At 49.3% G+C, this 17,883-nt stretch overlaps 2 protein-coding genes and 1 long non-coding RNA gene across 5 annotated transcripts; 1 reads left to right on the top strand and 2 right to left on the bottom strand.

Moving 5' to 3' along the window:
- Nucleotides 1–33: 33 nt before the first annotated feature.
- On the bottom strand, nucleotides 34–3,115 carry LOC124487292 (cytochrome P450 2J2-like). The gene is made up of 9 exons (XM_047049504.1): nucleotides 2,798–3,115; nucleotides 2,531–2,693; nucleotides 2,238–2,387; nucleotides 1,971–2,131; nucleotides 1,691–1,867; nucleotides 1,461–1,602; nucleotides 1,154–1,341; nucleotides 925–1,066; nucleotides 34–609 (listed from the first exon to the last, which is right to left on the bottom strand). The coding sequence occupies exons 1-9, from the start codon at nucleotides 2,978–2,980 to the stop codon at nucleotides 434–436; spliced, it is 1,482 nt and encodes a 493-aa protein (XP_046905460.1). The 5' UTR covers nucleotides 2,981–3,115; the 3' UTR covers nucleotides 34–433.
- A 2,930-nt stretch (nucleotides 3,116–6,045) lies between these two features.
- Nucleotides 6,046–17,657, top strand: il23r (interleukin 23 receptor). 3 transcript variants are annotated; one of them, XM_047049510.1, is made up of 16 exons: nucleotides 6,048–6,524; nucleotides 6,661–6,974; nucleotides 7,171–7,312; nucleotides 7,647–7,813; nucleotides 8,140–8,273; nucleotides 8,377–8,401; nucleotides 8,508–8,576; nucleotides 9,293–9,375; nucleotides 9,609–9,804; nucleotides 9,953–10,159; nucleotides 11,488–11,586; nucleotides 11,774–11,923; nucleotides 15,051–15,191; nucleotides 15,353–15,431; nucleotides 15,652–15,742; nucleotides 16,321–17,657. In XM_047049510.1, the coding sequence occupies exons 2-16, from the start codon at nucleotides 6,785–6,787 to the stop codon at nucleotides 16,966–16,968; spliced, it is 2,421 nt and encodes an 806-aa protein (XP_046905466.1). In that variant the 5' UTR covers nucleotides 6,048–6,524; nucleotides 6,661–6,784; the 3' UTR covers nucleotides 16,969–17,657. The 3 variants fall into 3 exon arrangements, with proteins under 3 accessions (XP_046905463.1, XP_046905466.1, XP_046905464.1); XM_047049507.1 differs by having other exon boundaries at nucleotides 6,046–6,524; nucleotides 8,377–8,560; XM_047049508.1 differs by having other exon boundaries at nucleotides 6,689–6,974; nucleotides 8,377–8,560.
- LOC124487296 lies at nucleotides 6,563–7,187 on the bottom strand. Its single transcript, XR_006958359.1, has 3 exons — nucleotides 7,095–7,187; nucleotides 6,852–6,972; nucleotides 6,563–6,728 (listed from the first exon to the last, which is right to left on the bottom strand). It is a non-coding gene; the product is annotated as an uncharacterized LOC124487296 (long non-coding RNA).
- Nucleotides 17,658–17,883: the final 226 nt, after the last annotated feature.

The raw sequence follows: 17,883 nt of genomic DNA on the forward strand, positions 1-17,883 counted from the left end.
TGTAAATGATTCTAGGAATACACGTTACTCCATCACAAACATGAACTTTATTTTCTGTAGTCATTCACCAATCATTAGCCACGTGCATTAGGTTACTTGAAGCAAAGTTCATCATAGCATAACTCTGTGGTATGTAAAACAAGTCATAACAAGCAGTTTTTGAATAACGTATACTTTTAGTTCAAGAGAAAAAAATATTTTTAAGAAAGTCAGTCTTGCTGTATATTTGAACAGATAACAGGATTGTCAGAAAAGATGTGTGCAACATATTATGTACTTACTAACATTTTTAGCATTTAAGCATGTCACTTGGTTATGTAATGTAGTAACAACACACCCTACATAGAGAATGATAGTTCCAGTGGCCAAGTCCTCCAGCCTTCCAGGAGGCTCCCCTGGTTCTCAAAGGGCTGGCTCCGGCAAGCCAGGGGGATCAACGCAGGTGGGCTTGCACCAGGAACTCCTCAGGGGAGTAGGTGAACCCCATGAGCCCCTCCATGCTGGGCATCTCTCCAGGTGGAGGAGAGAAGGTGAACCTCTGCAGCATGGAGGTGAAGAAGATGAACAGCTCCATCCTGGCCAGGTTCTCCCCCAGACACGCTCTCCTGCCTAAGGGGGAAGCACTCAGTATGGGCATGAAGAAGATGGATAAGGTCCCTTCAGATCAGTGGAAGATTAGGGCTTGGGTAGTCATCAAGTCACACATCCCTTAAAATATTTTGCATTTGTGCTAACTCGATTTGTTGTGTTTCAGGGAACTAGCAATTCAAATCTGCTCAGTTTATAAAGCTTTTCTTACTAAATTACTTACTTAGTAAAAAAAAAAAGCTACCCCAGATGTACAATATTTTACCCCAATGAACCTTTCACAGTTCTAGTTAGCTACTTCCAGTTTGATAGCTTTGATATCAGAGATTGTGTCACCTGCTGAGAATGGCATGAAGGCCTCTCTTTTCCGGAACTGGCCTTGTGAGTCTAAGAAGTGTCCTGGGTTGAAGGAGTCTGGAGTCTCCCACTCGTTCTTATCGAACAGCACCGTAGCAAGGTTGGTTATAATCACCGTCCCCTGGGGAGAGGGACGACAGTAATGACGGAACCAGTAGCCTTAAAACCTCCAATCACGCTGAGGGTGATTTGAACGTCGTGATTTTACCTTGGGTATGAAATACCCCCCCAGAGTGGAGTCTTTGCTGGCCATTTTAGGGAAGCCCAACGGTACGATGTTTCCCAACCGCTGGGTTTCATGGATGACAGCTTCCGTGTAGGGCATGTCGGGTCTGTCGGCCATGTTGGGCTGCCGTGACTGTCCAATCACTCTGTCTATCTCAGCCTGGACCTTCTCTGTGTGGTGAAACAGACTCTGAGATTGAAATAATGTAGCTTAACACGCACACAAAAAGAATTTCGTCATGAATTGCGTTTACGAATGAGCAATGAGATGGTAGTTGGACTGTTTTCACCTTGAATCTCTGGGTAGTTTACCATGTAGACGAGGGCCCAGCGTAGAGTAGTGGCTGCAGACTCTGTTCCAGCCTCAAACAGGTCCAGGATGCACACCACCAGTGACTCGATGTTGAAGCCAGCTTTAGGGTCGTCCATCCTCTACAGTAGAAAACAGCTGGGGTCATGGGATGTTACCTTCCACTGTCCTCACAGTGCACTTCCATATCTATCCCAAATGGGCGTGTACCTGGCCAATCTCCGTCAGGTACGTGTCGATGAAATCTCGGGGGTCTTCGGGGTCCCAGTTCTTCTGGTGAGCCTCCACCTCCTTCTCCAGGAAGTCGGTGATTGCGCGGTAGTTGGCGTGGATGGTGTGATGCGGTCCTGGCAGATAACTGAAGAGGCCGGGGAAGGCATCGTACAGCTGGTGGAAGGATGAACAGGCAGATTTGTTAGGATTTATTTTGCTGTTTACAAAATCCGAGGATGATTGTTCACTGAAGCGTCTCTGAGTCGAGATGTGTGACCTGAGCTCTTGCTGTGCCAGACAGCAGGACAGCTTCATTGTCCAAGCGCAGAAGGTTCTGGAAGTTGTCGTCTCTGTAGTCAAAACGATGACCAAACACCACACAGGAGATCACATTTCCCACAGCGGTTTTTAGAAAGTAATGTGGATTGAAAGGCATCCCTGGAAGTACAATCACAGCAAGACAGAACTTTGGACCAGTTGGTAACCAGTCAGACATCATACAAACAGCCTGAAACTGATGAAGACCAACTGTTTTCACCAGTACCTTGTTTTTCTTGAAACGCCTCACAGAGGAAGGTGCTTTCCTGTTCAATGTTTTTCTCCAAGGTCTTCTTCCCCCCGCCAAACTGACGCAGGTGGGTGTTGGCAAACTTCCTCTGCATCTTCCACAGATAGCCGTTGCTTAAAGCTATGCCTGGACCAATGAGAAAACAGCATGGACACAGAGATTGGTGAATGACTAGCCAGCCTGACGCCATTGCAAGTGACTAAAATCCAACCCTATTTTTTCAACTTTGACAACATAAAGTGAGTGTTTAGTCGTTGCCACATGCTCACCGATTGCTTTGAAGACGACATGGAACAAGGGGATGATGGGACGATCTGCAAAGCTGTCCAGCTGATTCACCAGAGCTTCCTTCACCATCTTGTAGCTGGACACAAACACAACCCTCTCACTTCCCCTCCTCAAGCTGAACACAGGCCCGTACTCCTCCGACAGCTGGTGGGGAAACACACCATCAGAAACACTGGAGGGTCTGGAGGAACTGCTGCACAGCCACATTAAATAACAATCTCTTCAATGCTTCTCTCCTTTCTGCAAACCTTTATCATGGTCTTGAAGTCCACTCCAGTGAAGACATTTCCCAGGAGCGGCAGGGGTCGGGGTCCAGGAGGGAAGTTGGGTGGACTTCTGTTTCGGATCATGTCCGCCACCAGCAGAAAGACTGAGATGAACACCAGCCAACCTGTCAGGTCGAGGAACTCAAAGACCTTGTAAATAATCATGCTTTACTGCAAGACCCCCGGAATGCTGCTGCAGACTGTCCTCCTGCCTGCTGGTCTGGTTCTGGTCCTGAAGCTTGATGCAGAAGCACGTCTGCTCTCTGCGGCTACTCTCCCAACACTGCCAGAGGGGAATCCAGGAAATCCAGGAAACATTTTTGCCAGGGAGGGAGGGAGGGAAGGGAGGGAGGGGCAGTTAGTGTGAGAGGCCCCAACTAGACATTCTTCGCATTTGAAACAACTCTACAATTGGCTGGTTATCAGTAGTACCCATTAATCGTGCAAAAAAATCAATAGTTAAGAAGGTAAGAAGCCATATAACCTTAGCAATTATATGGAGTACAAAACTGCAAAGTCATGCAGGTACAAGGTAGAAAAGCACTGTAAGAAATGTCAACTTTAGTCTACATTCATAAAAACAAACTTGCGATGCGTTGTGCACACACTAACCTTGCCCTTGTTTTGTTACAGCTGCCATGCTAACCCAAACCGTGTTGTTACAGCTGCCATGCTAACCCAAACAGTCTTGTTACAGCTGCCATGCAAAAAAATCAATAGTTAAGAAGGTAAGAAGCCATATAACCTTAGCAATTATATGGAGTACAAAACTGCAAAGTCATGCAGGTACAAGGTAGAAAAGCACTGTAAGAAATGTCAACTTTAGTCTACATTCATAAAAACAAACTTGCGATGCGTTGTGCACACACTAACCTTGCCCTTGTTTTGTTACAGCTGCCATGCTAACCCAAACCGTCTTGTTACAGCTGCCATGCTAACCCAAACAGTCTTGTTACAGCTGCCATGCTAACCCATACCGTGTTGTTACAGCTGCCATGCTAACCCAAACCGTCTTGTTACAGCTGCCATGCTAACCCAAACAGTCTTGTTACAGCTGCCATGTTAACCCATACCGTGTTGTTACAGCTGCCATGCTAACCCAAACCGTCTTGTTACAGCTGCCATGCTAACCCAAACAGTCTTGTTACAGCTGCCATGCTAACCCATACCGTGTTGTTACAGCTGCCATGCTAACCCAAACCGTCTTGTTACAGCTGCCATGCTAACCCAAACAGTCTTGTTACAGCTGCCATGCTAACCCATACCGTGTTGTTACAGCTGCCATGCTAACCCAAACCGTCTTGTTACAGCTGCCATGCTAACCCAAACAGTCTTGTTACAGCTGCCATGCTAACCCAAACCGTGTTGTTACAGCTGCCATGCTAACCCAAACCGTCTTGTTACAGCTGCCATGCTAACCCAAACCGTCTTGTTACAGCTGCCATGCTAACCCATACCGTGTTGTTACAGCTGCCATGCTAACCCAAACCGTCTTGTTACAGCTGCCATGCTAACCCAAACAGTCTTGTTACAGCTGCCATGTCAACCCATACCGTGTTGTTACAGCTGCCATGCTAACCCAAACAGTCGTGTTACAGCTGCCATGCTAACCATACCGTGTTGTTACAGCTGCCATGCTAACCCAAACCGTCTTGTTACAGCTGCCATGCTAACCCATACCGTGTTGTTACAGCTGCCATGCTAACCCATACCGTGTTGTTACAGCTGCCATGCTAACCCAAACCGTCTTGTTACAGCTGCCCTGCTAACCCAAACCGTGTTGTTACAGCTGCCATGCTAACCCAAACCGTCTTGTTACAGCTGCCATGCTAACCCAAACCGTCTTGTTACAGCTGCCATGCTAACCCATACCGTGTTGTTACAGCTGCCATGCTAACCCAAACCGTCTTGTTACAGCTGCCATGCTAACCCAAACAGTCTTGTTACAGCTGCCATGCTAACCCATACCGTGTTGTTACAGCTGCCATGCTAACCCATACCGTGTTGTTACAGCTGCCATGCTAACCCAAACCGTCTTGTTACAGCTGCCATGCTAACCCAAACAGTCTTGTTACAGCTGCCATGCTAACCCATACCGTGTTGTTACAGCTGCCATGCTAACCCAAACCGTCTTGTTACAGCTGCCATGCTAACCCAAACCGTCTTGTTACAGCTGCCATGCTAACCCATACCGTGTTGTTACAGCTGCCATGCTAACCCATACCGTGTTGTTACAGCTGCCATGCTAACCCAAACCGTGTTGTTACAGCTGCCATGCTAACCCAAACAGTCTTGTTACAGCTGCCATGCTAACCCATACCGTGTTGTTACAGCTGCCATGCTAACCCAAACCGTCTTGTTACAGCTGCCATGCTAACCCAAACCGTCTTGTTACAGCTGCCATGCTAACCCATACCGTGTTGTTACAGCTGCCATGCTAACCCATACCGTGTTGTTACAGCTGCCATGCTAACCCAAACCGTCTTGTTACAGCTGCCATGCTAACCCATACCGTGTTGTTACAGCTGCCATGCTAACCCAAACAGTCTTGTTACAGCTGCCATGCTAACCCATACCGTGTTGTTACAAGCAGTTGTGCACAGCACTTCAGAGGATCCTTTATCCCACTGTGTTGGTTTTTTGTCAACTTTATATTTAAAAAAATCCCCACACTACTGAAGCTTAAATATCGGCACTGCTGGTGTTTCACTAAAAGTGTCCTTATTATTAGGTCTTTGTGATGTGGCTCTGGTGGGGTTCCCCCCCCCCCCCCCCCCCCCCCCCCAAACGGCTTTTTGAAGACCGTGATGGAAATGGAAACAAAATCAGTCCTCTACCGCGCTGTGCTGGTTCTCACAGTCTGTTCCACACGAGGTACAGTTTGAACACGTAAGGTTTCACTCATCTATCAGGTCAGAATTACACTAAAACATGAAAGGTTTCACTCATCTATCAGGTCAGAATTACACTAAAACATGAAAGGTTTCACTCATCTATCAGGTCAGAATTACACTAAAACATAAAAGGTTTTTTATCTTGGTTTTGTACCACTGTCAGATGCTATACCCGGTGTCGTTCATAACAAACATCAACTGCTATTCTTTTTTTTATATTTCTGCATCAGTTCAGGTGTAGCAGAATAACCAGGGGTCAGGAGAGGTAAGGAAACAGTTCTTACAAAAAACATATCTTTGACTTTAAAATGTTTTAATAGTGATTCTCCATGAACCAGATGCAGGTTGACCTCTTGTGTTTGCACCCCCGTCACCATGATTACGCTGACTAGCCAAATCCAGGAATTGGAGGAAGAAGGTTCTGGTAGGTGATATCTGCAGAGTATGTCATCTTATTGAACATTTTGTGACAAAAGAGAGACGAGCTGAAGCATCTGTAGCAGTCTCTGTGGGTAGAGTTGTGGTGGTTACTGAAGTGGGACACCTCATGTTAAAAACGTCTGTACTTGCTGAAATGTCACAAATCTAGGTCGATGACACATTTACAGTTTGGAATTATGTCAGTGCTCAGTGTCATCTGGCTCACAGGCTGTTTAGTCAGCTTAGCTTCACAGTAACTGAATCAGATAATGATCACATTACTCACTCTCAATGAAGAGGAACATGTCATTTTCTTCTTAAATCAGATATTTTAAAATATCCTGTTATCTGAAGACACATTGTGAAATAAGGATGTTACCACATCTTTTACTGAGGTAAGACTACCAGTTAAAATGTTAGTTTTTTTGTACAGTTTGGGAGATGGAGATGTTAGAACTGTAGAACTGTGCTATGTCAGTTAACGAGATCGAAGACCGAAGCACAATCTGGATCTGTTTTGTTGATGACCAGGTAAGGTCAACTCTCTTGGTCTCAAAAGACAGCTGACAGGAGGCTCAGACCAGAGTGCCGTTGATCATCTGTAATCAGACATCCAGAAGAACCAAGCATACAGAAATGTTCAACTCTAGTCAACATGCAGAAGTGTTCAACTCTAGTCAACATGCAGAAGTTGTGGTCAGTGAAGGCTGATCCCGACCTACCTGTTGAAGAGGCAGAAAGGTTGTCTTCGGCAGGTAAAACACTTCCCGCCCGTCAGACAGGGGAGATGAGTTCTCAGAGAGCACCCTGGACCGTCACCTGGCTCCTGCACTTCTCTGGCTGCTGTGAGTACACAGGTTACTACATAACAATACAAAATAATGACTAAATACAGCTCGTGTATTGTGGGGGACTGTTCTGGTTGGAGTTGTCTGCTGCGCTAAACGCCCACTGTGTTCACTTACTGGCGGGTCCTTCTGGCTCGCGGTTGCTGCCTCTGACAAACTGACTTGTTGTTGTTGTTGTTGTCATCTGAGTCAGGTTCTCTCCTGGTGTCTTCTGAGATGTTGCCCCTGGTTACTTGTCCGGGCACGTTAACGGTTGACACGGGTGCCAAGTTCCTCGCAGGCTCCAACCTCAAAGTCTCCTGCCACTACGCGGACGCCAGCTGCCTCCACGATAAGTTGGTGCATCTCTGTTCTAATCTCTGTTCCAGGGGCGTCCTGGTCCTCTGGGTGCACTGTCCTGTATGAACCAGACATTTCCCTGCTCCAACATCTACAACATACAGGACAGTGGGCCCTGAGCACCAGGGTTGAACAACACTGCTCTACTCGTTCAGTTTGATTCCTACGTCCCACTTAGACTTCAAAAAATGTTATGTCCTCCGAGAGGCCATTTGCTGTACAGCACAGGACATATCGACACCACAGAACTGATTTGTGGTCTTTGCGTGTCTATTTCGCCCATGGTCGTCATGGAGCGTGTGGGTAACCAGGGTGGTATTGTGTGGTCAGGTTCGTCCTGGAGCTGGATGGTGTGGCCCAACATGAGGGGTGGAGGGAGAATTGCAGCAGCGCGCGGTTCCATCTGACTGGGGTCCACGGTTCCTCCCTGATCTGTAGGCTGCAGAAGAGAAAGCATATGTTTCAGACCATCTGCGGCATAGACCTGTACCCTCAATGTGAGAACCACGATTCCCAAGATGCTTTGGGTTACCGCAGGTTCAAAGTGGACCTGAGATACTTTGATCACGTTTTTTCTTTGTTCTTCATGGTGATCTGATTGTGCGATGTTGTGTTCAGAGGTTTCTCTTTGTGGTCTGGTCATGCGCACATATACTCACGCAAGTACACACAAACACGCACAGACACAGAAACGCACGCACAGACACACTCGCTCAGTGACTTATTTCCTGCCTGTGTCAGCGTGTCTCGTCCCTGGTGGTATGTATCATCTGACCTGGTTATCGGGAAAGTCATGTCATGGCTGCTCTGTCGTCTGCTGCAGACCCAGACGCCCCAGGCATCGTCAACGTCCTGTTTGCCAACGACTCCACATCAGCAGAGGTGCTCTGGGCGTCCGCCCGCCCCTCTTTGCAACAGGCCGCACACCTCAGATTCAGGAAACGCAATGGCTCCTGGGTAAGTGAGTTGTACACTTTTAAGCCGCCCTGTAGTTGCCGAGAACAGGAAGTCGCTGGTTCAAATCCCCCCTAACAAACACGTTGTTTGTTGTGGCCTCTAGGTGGAGAAACAGGCGACTGATCTCGGTAAACACAGCTTCATGATTCGGGGTTTGGAGCAACAAACCGAGTATGAAATGCAGGTGAAAGTGTGTAGCTCCATACCTGTGACCACCTCCACCTCCGCCTCCAGGCCTGTGTGCAGCAGCTGGAGCTCATCGTTCAGCCAGACGAGCCCTGGAACAGGTGAGATCTGTAGCAGGTGAGCTCTGTAACAGGTGAGATCTGTAACAGGTGAGATCTGTAACAGGTGAGCTCTGTAGCAGGTGAGATCTGTAGCAGGTGAGATCTGTAACAGGTGAGCTCTGTAGCAGGTGAGCCCTGTAGCAGGTGAGCCCTGTAGCAGGTGAGCCCTGTAGCAGGTGAGCCCTGTAGCAGGTGAGCCCTGTAGCAGGTGAGCTCTGTAGCAGGTGAGCCCTGTAGCAGGTGAGCCCTGTAGCAGGTGAGCCCTGTAGCAGGTGAGCTCTGTAGCAGGTGAGCCCTGTAGCAGGTGAGCCCTGTAGCAGGTGAGCCCTGTGGCAGGTGAGCTCTGTAGCAGGTGAGGTATCGGCCCTGCTTGTACCAGAGTTGATTGAGATAAGAATCTCATCATGGTTACACTTTACAGTAACACTTTACGTTATTAACTACAGTGGTGCTAGTTTGTACTTTTACCGCCATAAATATTCCCTTTCTCTGACTGTCTCTGGAGGAGGGCATCCCTCACTGACCTGCCCCTCCAAAAGCTTTCGTACATTTCTCCTCCCCCCTGGCAGTGTCTCCTTGTCTTCCTTGAAGATTTAGGTTGGTCTAGGTGCCGTTCTATGGGCGTACGTGTAGCCCTCCGTGACAGTACTGGTAAGAAGGGCTGTAGAAACAGGATGTGATGCGATAGAAGCGTGTGAGGGGTGAGATGTGAAGACTGCGGGGTGTTTCCAGGGCCCAGCCAGGAACCAGACGTGTGGAGAGTGATGCTGCCCCTGGAGAAGGACGGAGCTCGGACCGTGATCGTGATGTGGAAGGTAGGGAAGTGTGTGTGTCGCATGGGTGTGGAAGGTTGGTGTGTGTCGCCTGCCGTTGTGAAGGAGCTCCCTCTAGCTTTGTGTGGAGGTACTGCAACAACATCTCTGCAACATCTCTGCACATCAGAAACACAAGCTCCACCTGTCCTGGTGCACCCTGGGAGACAGCTCACCTGCCTCCCCCCCTCCCTTCCTCCCCACCGCCCCTCCCTCCCTCTCTCCCTTGCCCCCAGCACCCAGGACAGCCAGGCAGCCAGGTGTGGCATGAGCTGGCGTACCTGGAGCACGGTGACACACAGAGGGTTCACTGTGCTGCCGATACCACCCAGCACTCTCTCCTCCTCTCACCTGAGGTGAGGGCTCTGGAAGTCACCGCCCTCACCTCCTACGGCAGGTCCCCAACTGCCACCCTCTACCTGAACTACACAGGTACACACGCACACTCCCGCTAGCAACCAGTCTTCATGCTGCTGTGTGGGGCAGCTAACATGTGTTACAGACTGTAACCGATCTGATGTTTGGTCCTGTCTGGTCCTGTCTGGCCCCGTCTGGTCCCGTCTGGTCCCGTCTCCTGTAGTTCTGCCTGCTCAGGTGCTGACACACCTGGCTGGTGCAAACGGCTCTGTGGTCCTGTCCTGGACCGAGGCTGGGGCTGGGGACAAGGCTGGGGCCGGGGACGAGGCTGGGGCTGTTCTGCTGGGCTATGTGGTGGAGTGGAGGTCTGGGTCTGGAGTCCTGGGCTGGCAGAGAGTTTCCAGGGAGCAGAGGAGCACCTCCATCACAGGTACATAACACCTCCATCACAGGTACATCACACCTCCATCACAGGTACATAACACCTCCATCACAGGTACATCACACCTCCATCACAGGTACACACCCAGGTACACCGTCCATCACAGGTACACACCTCCATCACAGGTACATAACACCTCCATCACAGGTACATAACACCTCCATCACAGGTACACACCTCCATCACAGGTACATAACACCTCCATCACAGGTACATCACACCTCCATCACAGGTACACACCTCCATCACAGGTACACACCTCCATCACAGGTACATCACACCTCCATCACAGGTACACACCTCCATCACAGGTACACACCTCCATCACAGGTACATCACACCTCCATCACAGGTACATCACACCTCCATCACAGGTACATCACACCTCCATCACTGGTACACACCTCCATCACAGGTACATAACACCTCCATCACAGGTACACACCTCCATCACAGGTACACACCTCCATCACAGGTACACACCTCCATCACAGGTACACACCTCCATCACAGGTACATCACACCTCCATCACAGGTACATCACACCTCTATCACAGGTACATCACACCTCCATCACAGGTACACACCTCCATCACAGGTACATCACACCTCCATCACAGGTACATCACACCTCCATCACAGGTACACACCTCCATCACAGGTACATAATACTTGCATCACAGACACACACCTCAGACAGGTATAGCTACATCTTACTTTTCTAACAAACACTTTTATCCAAAGAAACATACAAATGGTGCATGGGGAAAGTAAAGAAGATAAAGAATCAGGAGAGCAGAGTTCAACAGTATCCAGGAGCAGTCTGTGTTTACACTGGCCAAGGGGAAGCCTCAGCTGTTGGCCTCCTCAACAAGGCCAAAGCTCACACTGACTGAATGTCTTTAAAAACTATTTACATTTTGCACTACACTCAATTCCTGTAATATTTGTATTTTATATTGTATTTTATATTGTAAATTGGCAGCTTATATTTTACTTATTGTATATTTTATTTTAATTGTATTCCACTTAGTATTGCTAGTTTATGTATCCTTAGTATAGTTAGACCACATATTTAAATGTAAGATTCCTATATGTTTACTGTATGCACCTTCCTGCTAAAGCAAATTCCTTGTCTGTGCAAACTTTCATGGCGAATAAATCCCATTCTGATTCAGAGAACACCAGTGTTGTACAGAGGCAGAACGCAGTTCTCTCTCAACCACCAGAGGCAGCAGAGCAACACTGAGGCTCTGAAGGCTGCAGTTTGAGTTGGGAGAGGACAGGAAGTGTGATGCTGTGTGCTGTTGTTTCAGGCCTGGACGCGGGGGTGAGGTACCAGGTTTCCCTCCACGCTGACACCAGCAGGGGGGGTTGTGAGCTGGCCTCCAGCCTAGTCTACTCCAGACAGCAGAGTAAGAACCAGGCCCAGCCAGTCAGAGACATCATGTCGTCGTAGTAGCAGACGCTCATGATCTTTGTATAAGTAGCGATGCTACACTTGTCTGTGTCCCATCCTCACCTCTATGTCTGACATGTTTGTGTATGTGTGTGTATCTGATGTGTGTGTGTGTATCTGACGTGTGTGTGTGACTGCTCCAGAGCCCCTGGCAGGGCCGAGGGCCAGGGTGGTGTCTCACCAGGCAGGGGAGGTGGTGATGACCTGGGAAGAGCTGGCTCTGGAGGAGCAGAGAGGCTTCATCACACACTACTCCATCTACGTCCGCGCCCAGGGAGCCCCGCAGCGCAAAGGTCAGCATGCTCTGTGTGTGTCTGTCTCTGCACGTGTGTGTGTGTGTGCACATGTATGTGTGTGAGGGGGGATGGTGTGTGGGGGATGGAACAGTTGTATAAAGTACGTGTGAAGGCGTTTTCTCTTCTCTTACGTAACGGGAGGAATCCACCTGCCTGCACATCCCACCCACAGACCACAGAGCAGCCGGAGACGGGCTCTCCACTCATTAAAGAAGAGAGAATTAGAGAGAGAACGAGAGAGAGACACAGAGAGACACAGTCCTTTCACTGTGGACTGCTTTGGCAACATTGTTTAACCTCAACATGATGCCAATAAATCATATTAGAGAGACAGAGAGACAGAGACATGGAGTGAGAGAGAGAGACAGAGACGCACATAGAGTGAGAGACGGAGAAAGAGAGACAGAGAGAGAGAGAGAGACACAGGGAGTGAGAGACCGAGAGAGAGAGACAGAGAGAGAGAGAGAGACACAGGGAGTGAGAGACCGAGAGAGAGAGACAGAGAGAGAGAGAGAGACACAGGGAGTGAGAGACCGAGAGAGAGAGAGACAGAGAGAGAGAGAGAGAGAGAGAGAGAGAGAGACACAGGGAGTGAGAGACCGAGAGAGAGAGAGAGACACATGGAGTGAGAGAGAGAGACAGAGACGCACATAGAGTGAGAGACAGAGAAAGAGAGACAGACAGAGAGAGAGACACAGGGAGTGAGAGACCGAGAGAGAGAGAGAGACACAGGGAGTGAGAGAGAGAGACAGAGACGCACATAGAGTGAGAGACAGAGAAAGAGAGACCGAGAGAGAGAGAGAGACACAGGGAGTGAGAGACCGAGAGAGAGAGACAGAGAGAGAGAGAGAGACACAGGGAGTGAGAGACCGAGAGAGAGAGACAGAGAGAGAGAGAGAGACACAGGGAGTGAGAGACCGAGAGAGAGAGACAGAGAGAGAGAGAGACAGAGAGAGAGAGAGACAGAGAGAGAGAGAGAGACACAGGGAGTGAGAGAGAGACACAGGGAGTGAGAGAGAGAGAGAGAGAGAGAGACACAGGGAGTGAGAGACAGAGAGAGAGAGAGAGAGACAGGGAGAGAGAGACCGAGAGAGAGAGAGAGACACAGGGAGTGAGAGACCGAGAGAGACACAGGGAGTGAGAGAGAGAGAGAGAGAGAGAGACACAGGGAGTGAGAGAGAGAGAGAGAGAGAGACACAGGGAGTGAGAGAGAGAGAGAGAGAGAGAGACACAGGGAGTGAGAGAGAGAGAGAGAGACCTTCTTCAGGTGATGCATGTGCACAGGATATGACTAAAACAGCAGAGTAAGAAGCATGTGGGTGGTTAGAATGAAATTAAAGGAATTAAAGAAGAGAGAATTAGAGAGAGAACGAGAGAGAGACACAGAGAGACACAGTCCTTTCACTGTGGACTGCTTTGGCAACATTGTTTAACCTCAACATGATGCCAATAAATCATATTAGAGAGACAGAGAGACAGAGACATGGAGTGAGAGAGAGAGACAGAGACGCACATAGAGTGAGAGACGGAGAAAGAGAGACAGAGAGAGAGAGAGAGACACAGGGAGTGAGAGACCGAGAGAGAGAGACAGAGAGAGAGAGAGAGACACAGGGAGTGAGAGACCGAGAGAGAGAGACAGAGAGAGAGAGAGAGACACAGGGAGTGAGAGACCGAGAGAGAGAGAGACAGAGAGAGAGAGAGAGAGAGAGAGAGAGAGAGAGAGACACAGGGAGTGAGAGACCGAGAGAGAGAGAGAGACACATGGAGTGAGAGAGAGAGACAGAGACGCACATAGAGTGAGAGACAGAGAAAGAGAGACAGACAGAGAGAGAGACACAGGGAGTGAGAGACCGAGAGAGAGAGAGAGACACAGGGAGTGAGAGAGAGAGACAGAGACGCACATAGAGTGAGAGACAGAGAAAGAGAGACCGAGAGAGAGAGAGAGACACAGGGAGTGAGAGACCGAGAGAGAGAGACAGAGAGAGAGAGAGAGACACAGGGAGTGAGAGACCGAGAGAGAGAGACAGAGAGAGAGAGAGAGACACAGGGAGTGAGAGACCGAGAGAGAGAGACAGAGAGAGAGAGAGACAGAGAGAGAGAGAGACAGAGAGAGAGAGAGAGACACAGGGAGTGAGAGAGAGACACAGGGAGTGAGAGAGAGAGAGAGAGAGAGAGACACAGGGAGTGAGAGACAGAGAGAGAGAGAGAGAGACAGGGAGAGAGAGACCGAGAGAGAGAGAGAGACACAGGGAGTGAGAGACCGAGAGAGACACAGGGAGTGAGAGAGAGAGAGAGAGAGAGAGACACAGGGAGTGAGAGAGAGAGAGAGAGAGAGACACAGGGAGTGAGAGAGAGAGAGAGAGAGAGAGACACAGGGAGTGAGAGAGAGAGAGAGAGACCTTCTTCAGGTGATGCATGTGCACAGGATATGACTAAAACAGCAGAGTAAGAAGCATGTGGGTGGTTAGAATGAGACAGTGATACACGGTACAGATAATCAGATAATCCTGATACGGAATCAGCCAGGTTCAACAAGACAAGACAGCCAGGTGTGTCTTCAGAGAGGCTTCATGCGAAAAGTTTTTACTGAGTACCGTCTGCGGAGAAGGACCTAGCAAAGGCGGTTTCACATCCTGCAATCTGCAGGCCTCTCGAACCTGTGGCTTGGTTAGAAACAGGTTCACAGCAGAAATTAAACTCTTGTTCTGTAAATTTAGCTGCGATGCTTAGCGGTTCACATTTACAAGTATTTGATGAATAAGGGACTATTCTTACCCCCCCCCCACAACCTCACAGGAAGCTGGAGATACAACACAACAAACACGATCAAGCTACCAACTGCTGCTACCCAGCATGCTTCACTCTCTCACTCAGAGTGCTCTCCTGTACTCTCTGTTCCTCTAGAACATTCTGCTGTACTCTGTTCCACCAGTCTTCTGAATAGTTACCCACACTGTATTCTACATGCTTAGAAATAGGAAGCGTTAAATGTGTGCGTGTGTGTAATGTGGTTGTGTGTAATGAAGTGTTTGTGTAAGGTGTTAAGTGTGTGTGCGTGCGTGTGTAATGTGGTTGTGTGTATTGAAGTGTTTGTGTAAGATGTTAAGCGTGTGTGTGTGTGCAGACACCGTACTGGCCGGGGAACCCAGGCGACACCGGCTCGTCTGTCCGAAGGGTTATGTCTCCTTATCCGTCTCCGCCTCCACCTCTGTTGGGGAGGGGCCCCTGGGGGCCTGGATGCCCTGCCCGCCCCCCCCTCCTGCAGGTTAGGGCCCTCTCTGTGGATGTTTCTCTGTGGATGTTTCTCTGTGGATGTTTCTCTGTGGGTGTTTCTCTGTGGATGTTTCTCTGTGGATGTTTCTCTGTGGATGTTTCTCTGTGGATGTTTCTCTGTGGGTGTTTCTGATCTGTCCCGTGGTCCTCCAGTGATTTGGGTCGTGGGCGTGGCCACCGTTGTCATGGTGCTCCTGGTCAATCTTCTGTTCTGCAGATACATCAGGATGAGGTACCCCACCTATGTTATAAAGAGCAAACTACACCTATGTTATTAAGAGCCAACTACACCTATGTTATTAAGAGGTCAGTTTTAAATGTCAAATCCAAACCCTCAGTACTGGGAGTAGCAGTGCATGATTATTCTAACTGCGGTGGAGCAGTGACGTCTCAACGTCACGTGTTTTGAGCCTACATGCATGGAACCCAAGCAGCTGTGCTCTCTTCTACAGGGTGAAACACACATGCATGACCTTCGGACCAGCCTGTCTGGTGGAATCCCCCCCCCAGCCGGACAACAGTAATGCCATCAAGCTGCTCCTGGTAAACTCCATGTTCACGGCCACGTGACTTCTTCCAGAAAGAATGTTTTCTTTAAGCCGTGTACTATGACAGCTCCCCCAATCGACCACCTCATCAGGATTAAAACGACACGCCGTGATTGACGTGAACGATACGTGTGTTGAAGTCCTTTTTTCTATTGACTTTTACTTCATTGGTTACAAAAACGAGGTTAGAACTACATCAAACTGGCTTTATGGAACCGAATCAGCTGGAAATGAGTCCGACTAACTGACACAAGCCTGGCTTATTCGGCAAACTGGCTTCATGGAACAGGCCTCTGGTTCTTTTTCATCCCCTGGTTTACTAATAACAACAACAACAGCAGAATACAGAGAGGACAAGTCTCAGGGGAGAGAAATGAATCATTTCCACTCGGTGTAAATACTGTAGTGTAAACACCACATTACAAATAACTACCAGTGTGCCAGGTGTTTGTTTTGATGCACTCAGCTTTCACTCTGACAATCTGCACACGTTACTTGGTGTTTGAAGTGTGTGTGCGCTAGTGTCTGAGGTGTATGTGTGTGCTAGTCTCTGACGTGTGTCGCGCTCCGCAGGAGGTGCAGCAGGAGGTGCAGCAGACGTGTTGGTCCAGACACAGTGACCCTGTGCTGTCCCTCATCGAGGAGGTGTCCCAGGAGGAGAGGGGGGAGGTCTACCCCGACATCCACATGGAGCACCCCATCACCCGGCCCAGCCAGGCCCCCGGAGAGGGGACGGAGATCCGGGGAGGACCCTCCGAGGGTCTGTCTCCTCAGACAGGCTACAAACCCCAGACCTCCGCCCCAGTTCCCCCCCCGCAGGAGCCCAAGGGAGAGGAGGAAGAGGCGAGGGAGGAGAGGCAGGAGGAGGATGGGATGAGTGCACCGTGTTGGAAGGGTTCTGTCAGAGACTTTGAGCTGCCTGGAGGACTGCTGGGGACGTGGCTCTGTGACCTGGGGCTCTCTGCCTCTCCCATTCAGGCTCAGACCTCCGTGGGGTGTCTTCTCTCCCCCGTCTCTCCCCAGATGACCAGCCTCTTCCCTGGGGAGGCGTGGCTGCGAGGCGGGGGGTACCAGCCGGGAGCACAGCAGGGGTCTGGAGGTCAGGGTGGAGGTCAGGGTGGGCTGGTGTCTCTAGAAGAGAACGGGAGCCACTGGTCCCAGTGGCAGGTAGAAGCCTGTAGCTACTTCCCCCAAACAGACGGTCTGATCAACACTTCCTGACCAGCGTAACCGATGGCGATGGGTGTAGCTCCGTGGCAATCTGTCTAGAAGAAACACTGTGTGTTTTCAACTTCACGTCAAGAGTTCAAATCCAAACCACTGAATGTATTTGTGGGTTTTACTCAAAGGAAGAACAGGCATGAATGAAAAAGTGGGTCAGCGAGAGTGATATTGTCGTGCCCCATCTGGGCTGTGCTGAGCGTGCATGTATGGTAAACAGGAAGCGTCTCAGTAGTGAACCAAGATGGAGGCTCCTCTGTTCTGCTGGGAGCTGAGACAGGCCTGCTGTGACAAGTGTTTGTTGACACTGAGAGAAGCTTCTCACTTCCTCCTTAACACGTTAGGGGGTCTGACGTCTTGGTTCAGACGTCTGATGATTTGGACAGGAGCACGAAAGACTGCTGTGGACTGTGTTTTAAACACCGTTTAGAAGGCTTTAGGTGTCATTCTAAACTGTTAGAAGGACTTGATGATTCAAATTCATAACCAGCAAGGTGGCAGGGCCGAGGGAAAGCACCCGCTGCTTCCTCCTTACGCGGGACGTGTGTGTGTGTGAGGGGGGGTTGTGTCTGTGTGTGAGTGGTAAACTGTAAAGGGTGTATTAACAAAATAACGTGTAACAACAGTGTAACAATATAACAGCCTGAGCCAACTCAATCGCTACCAAGACAAAACTTTTGACACCGGCGTTGTCTATGTAGTCCAAATATTGACGGATCCTAAGGGGGGCAATAATAATAATAATAAATATATATGTGAGAGAACAATGGTTGTGCTCGCCGAAGGCGTGAGCTCACCCCCAATGAGTGTGAAAACAGTGTAACAGTGTAATAACACAACAAACCTGTAATGGTGTAATGACAGAGTAAACAACTGTAAAAGGTGTAATAACAATGTACAAACAGTGTAAAAACA

Source organism: Hypomesus transpacificus, chromosome 26 (assembly GCF_021917145.1).
Source record: "Hypomesus transpacificus isolate Combined female chromosome 26, fHypTra1, whole genome shotgun sequence".
Lineage (NCBI taxonomy): Eukaryota > Metazoa > Chordata > Actinopteri > Osmeriformes > Osmeridae > Hypomesus > Hypomesus transpacificus.

Excerpts from the sequence above, each read along its gene's own strand:
- LOC124487292 (XM_047049504.1), bottom strand. The coding sequence starts at position 2,980 with ATGATTATTTACAAGGTCTTTGAGTTCCTCGACCTGACAGGTTGGCTG. Across the intron at positions 1,342-1,460 it reads AAACTACCCAGAGATTCAAG|AGAAGGTCCAGGCTGAGATA; the intron begins GTGAAAACAGTC and ends TTCACCACACAG. Across the intron at positions 610-924 it reads CTTCATGCCATTCTCAGCAG|GCAGGAGAGCGTGTCTGGGG; the intron begins GTGACACAATCT and ends CTTCCCCCTTAG.
- il23r (XM_047049507.1), top strand. The coding sequence starts at position 6,785 with ATGCAGAAGTGTTCAACTCTAGTCAACATGCAGAAGTTGTGGTCAGTG. Across the intron at positions 9,376-9,608 it reads CCGTGATCGTGATGTGGAAG|CACCCAGGACAGCCAGGCAG; the intron begins GTAGGGAAGTGT and ends CCTTGCCCCCAG. Across the intron at positions 9,805-9,952 it reads CCTCTACCTGAACTACACAG|TTCTGCCTGCTCAGGTGCTG; the intron begins GTACACACGCAC and ends CGTCTCCTGTAG.